At 49.8% G+C, this 5,000-nt stretch overlaps 1 protein-coding gene across 24 annotated transcripts in view; it reads right to left on the minus strand.

Moving 5' to 3' along the window:
• LOC123507147 (homeobox protein Meis1-like) overlaps positions 1-5,000 on the minus strand; it is a 518,053-nt gene that overhangs the window by 183,639 nt on the left and 329,414 nt on the right. For 17 of the 24 annotated variants that reach the window (XM_045259776.1, XM_045259787.1, XM_045259783.1 and 14 more), the window contains one exon: positions 1,327-1,377. The exons of the other annotated variants lie outside the window; for them this stretch is intronic. In XM_045259776.1, coding sequence (XP_045115711.1) covers positions 1,327-1,377 — 51 coding nt within the window. The remainder of the gene's footprint in view (positions 1-1,326; positions 1,378-5,000) is intronic. 24 annotated transcript variants of the gene reach the window in all.

The following is a 5,000-nucleotide window of genomic DNA, read 5'->3' on the forward strand; positions in this document are numbered from 1 at the left end:
AGAATAATTGAAAGAAGAAGAAAAAGAAGAAAAAAAGAAGATGAAGAAGAAGAAGAGAAAAAAAGAGAAAGAAATGATGAAAAAAGAAATAAGATGAACCTCGAAGTACTTCATGTGTGTGTGTGTGTGTGTGTGTGTGTGTGTGTGTGTGTGTGTGTGTGTGTGTGTGTGTGTGTGTGTGTGTGTGTGTGTGTGTGTGTGTGTGTGTGTGAAAATAAAACTATGATAACTTAGCTTAAAATCTGATACGGATTCCTAATTAGACCCAAAAGACGCCAGGCTCAGTTCAGCTCCCTTAGGACGGGTCACCATTGTCACCAGAGGAACCTTGGGCGAGGCATCTCCACCGGGACACGCGAGGCTAACTAATCACGGGGAAGGAGTCACGCACGCACCTCCGCCATGCTTGTGGATTACACGGCAAACACTGGAGGATGATTCCCTTTCATTAACATCCACCACACCTCAAGAAAAATTACCACATGTCTACACTCTCTCTCTCTCTCTCTCTCTCTCTCTCTCTCTCTCTCTCTCTCTCTCTCTCATGAGTCGAAGAAAGGAAACAGAGGAAAAAGATGAAAATATAGAAGGAAAGGAGGGGAAGATGTGGAGCTGGAGGAAAAACTAGAAAAGCGCAAAGAGGAAAAGGAAGAAAAAAAGAAGGAAAGGTGAAATGAAGATCTGGAGGAAAAAAAAGGAAACAAGGAAGAAAAATAAAAATAAAGAAAGAAATATGGAAAATGAAGACCTTGAGGAAAAAAAAAAAGAAAAGAAACAAGGAAAAAGAAGGAAACAGAAGGAAAAGAAAGGAAAAAATGAGGAGCTGGAGGAGAGGGAAGGGCCAGGAAGGGATCAGCTATCACTACTAAGACGACCACGACGACAACGTACGAGCAACGGAAGGCAGCAGACACACGACCAGCGGGGAGGCTCACAGGGGAAGACAAAACACAAGCACTAATTGGTATTTGCCTTCACTCCTGCAGGCAGCGCGAGGTGAAGGGGAGGGGAGGGAGGGTGAAGGACACGAGCATCTATCATAACCAGCAACGAGGAGGAGGAGGAGGAGGAGGAGGAAGAGGAGGAAGAAGAGGAGGACCATAACCGACTACCGCAAATGATAAGAACCGAACAAACGACCACATGAACAGCAGAAAGAGGAGGAGGAGATGAAGAAGTAAGAGGAGGAGGAAGAGGAGGAGGAGGAGGAGGAGGAGGAGGAGGAGGAGTGCTTGACTACCTCCACTACCATGACCGACTACTGCAGACGACACAACACGAGCAGAGACGACGACAGGCAGGCATATGTGAAGAGTGGACTCCTACCTTCAAACTCATGAAAGAGGCGAGAGTGCAGACCAGCGGGGCTCTTCTTACCTGAGGGAGAGAAAGAGAAGCAGGTTAACAAGATGGCACGGTTACAGGTATCAGGTTACAGGTGACACGCAGCCCAGGTGATGTATGGACAGGTGGAAAGGTGTAGAGTGTATAACTGCACTTTGGGAGGGCTGGGCTTGGTCACACACACACACACACACACACACACACACACACACACACACACACACACACACACACACACTGCGGACTCAAAATTGGAAGCCATATAATTATTAAAATGTATTCTCCCACGAGCTGTGTGTGTGTGTGTGTGTGTGTGTGTGTGTGTGTGTGTGTGTGTGTGTGTGTGTGTGTATACATGTGTATTTTTTTGTGTGATATATAAATAAGAGTACTTAATGGTAATTGGGATGTAATTATTCTTGATTAAAAACGACGCAGACCAGTGTGGCGGCGAGGGACTCTCTGCCTCATGCCCGCGGTGTTTGCCTCTCACGCCCTCCCTGGCCTGTTGCTGGAGGGACTTTCATAAAGCCTCTCTCTCTCTCTCTCTCTCTCTCTCTCTCTTTCGTCAGTGCAGCGAGTCGTGGTGCTCCTCGGCGCCTGGGCTGGAGCGAGGGTGGGCAGCAGCACGGCGGCAGGCTCCCCCGGGTGCTCGGGGCCTCCCGCGGGTACGTGTTGACGTGGCGGGGCCCCGTGCTGCGCCGCCGAGACGCCCGGCCGCGGGTGTGCACCGGTAATGGTGGTTTATCGAGGACGCTACTTGAATTTATTTGCTATTGTCCGCGGCGCCCCTACGCCCCCTACCTGCAGGCGCTGACGTCCTCGCCTGATAGTTTGGTTCGCTTGATAAAATTATGCTAATGATCACAAAGGTAATCGTGATGAAGAGGAGAAGCAGGACTCACGTCTGCCGCATCGCCCAATCACGGCCCCTGCTCGCCTTATGGACGGGACGGCGGCCGTGTAAACGAGTCGGACGTGCGGTACACAGATCCCAGTCACACGGGCTATTAAGACGTCGCTGTGATCCACTTTGATCGTCATACACACGGCGCGGCTGCCTGTCGCCGGCCTCGGGGGAGGGGAGGCGGGGGAGGAACACGGCGCAACATGCTCCTTACACCTCTGAGGGCATTCCTGAGGCTTTAATCATGAGGCTGTGCTGGTGGGGACATGAGGACACTGGTCGGCGAGGGAACAAACTCAGTGTTCCCCAGATGCCCGCCGAGTGAGTGTGAGTGTGCAGGCCGCGGTGCACAGGCCCGTGGGGGTGGTGTCAACCAATCGGATTTATGGATGCTAAGTGACAGCCAATAGGGTTTATGGATACCCCGTGCGGACCAATGAGGAAGCGAGTTAAGTACAGGGGTGGGGCCGGGCACGGTGGGGCGTGGACTGTTGCAAGGGAGGGTCAGACGGGCACTGCAGCCACAACACACCGCCGCGCCACCACACCACCGCCCTCTACACCACCACTGCTATACACTCCGCTCCGCCACGACGCTAAATCAACCACATTTGCCACAACTACTCGCTCCGCGGCGCCTGTGGAGGGCAGGGGAAGGGGGAATGAGGAAGGGGAAGAGGTGAGACTTGAACTGCACTCACTCGGCCTTCACAGTTCCGCCAAGCGAGGCAACACAGCGACAAATGACGAGGGTAAACACCACCGCTAGTGCTCTACCCACGTCACAACATCCCGACCCGCCCCGCCACCCGCCGTCACCACAACGCAGAGCACTCACACCACTAAGGGCCAAGTTATGAGCCACACCGTAGCCAAGATGAGTCCTTCCCACCTCGCTGACACCCCGTCCAAGCTTCCCCCCTCGACCTCCTCCCTCAACTTCTTAAAACTCGGAAGTACACTGTCTTATCCTGCGTGTAGTCTCCCCGCAACCCCGCTAAATGAGAATGTAAGGAGGAGGGAGATGAATAGGAGGAGGGAGAGAAGGAAGAGGAGGACGAGGAGGAGGAGGATCATGGATATAGATTGAGTTTTCTTTCCTCGCTTTTCTGTGATAATCTACACCATGTAAATGCTCTGAGGAGGAGAAAAAATCAAAACATACAAGAAAACTAAAAATGAGATTAATAAATAACGGCTTAGCAAATGAAGGAAGAGGAGAAGAAGGAGGAGGAGGAGGAGGGGGAAGAGGAGAAGAAGAAGGAGGAGGAGGAGGAGGAGGAGGAGGAGGAGGAGAGAAGGAAGGGACAGGCAACACTTGATACAAATCTTATTCCTGTATTTATCCGTCCCGAAGCATCCTCGTCACGGAACTCAGCGTCTTGTGGTCAGGAGTCACGATCAATGACCACAGAGAGGCCACAAGTCAGGTCACCTTCTGCGGGCGTCTGGGTGTGTGATGTGTCGCGCCGTGCACTCCCAGACTCCCTGACCCCCATCCATCGCCCCCCTCCGCGCCCCCTCGCCCTGACAGTCCGAGTGAGGGCAAATAAATATCTTTCGAGTGTTAATGCACGTGTCCAAGGAGGAAATGCAGTTTAATATAGTCGTGGCTGCGTGTCTGAGTGCTTGGTATTTTTATAGATGCATTTTGTCATTATTTTTAACTTTGATGATACTTTGCACTGGGTTTAGTGGTGTTCATATTATTTCATCTCTCTCGTGTGAAAGTGAAAGATCTGCATAAGATAATCTGGATAAGTAGTATTAATATTAGCCTTGTGGAAAATGTAAATTATAGTGTTTTCAGCAAATAATGTAAAAAAAATAGCGATACAACACAGCTGCTTTGTGAATAAAAAATGAGTATCGTTACAACATCTAACATTCATTTGATAAGAGCCTGAAAAAATGCACAAATCATTTATATACCTGAAAAAAAATAATATCAGCAGCATCAACTCTTTTTTTTTCATGTCTTTACAATTACTTTAGATAATTATAATTTTTAACACGCTGATGACCTGGGTAAATTATACAGCATTACTATTAGGAAGCAGTCCCACAGGAAGCCCACGCAGACCCACTACACACTCAGCCCAGCCCAGCCCCGCCCAGCCCCACATACACTCACGGTACAAATAGGATGCTCCACTGGTAAACTCTGGAACTCCCTGCCTGTGTCTGTATTTCCAGCTTCCTGTGGCTTAACTTCATTTCAGAGGGAGGTTTCATGATATTTATCCCTGTCTTATGGTTAACCCTTTCTGATCTGTAAGGGGACTGACGACTGAGTGGAACTTTTTCATAATATTTTTGCTGCCCTTGACAAGTTTTTCCCTCATATATATATATATATATATATATATATATATATATATATATATATATATATATATATATATATATATATAAATATATATAAAATTCTCCCTTGAACATCCTCCCTCACTGTAAACCCCACTCAACACCCCCACACTAAGCACCCCACACTCACACCCCCTCACTGCACCCCACACCTCACAGCAGCCGCATCCATTCCACTCCTTCCACAACCACAACAAGAGATTCCTTCCCGCATCCTCCGCCTCCCAGCCCCAGCCCCTTCACAGCCTCACCGCCTCGTACCAACTCATACCACCCCCGACGGCCCCCTTGCAGTCCCACCCTGCCGGCCCTCTCACACCACAGGGCACAAAAACGCGGCTCTGAAGGCGGGGCGGGAGGTGGCAGGCGGGAGGAGACACCC

This window comes from Portunus trituberculatus, chromosome 21 (genome assembly GCF_017591435.1).
Source record: "Portunus trituberculatus isolate SZX2019 chromosome 21, ASM1759143v1, whole genome shotgun sequence".
Lineage (NCBI taxonomy): Eukaryota > Metazoa > Arthropoda > Malacostraca > Decapoda > Portunidae > Portunus > Portunus trituberculatus.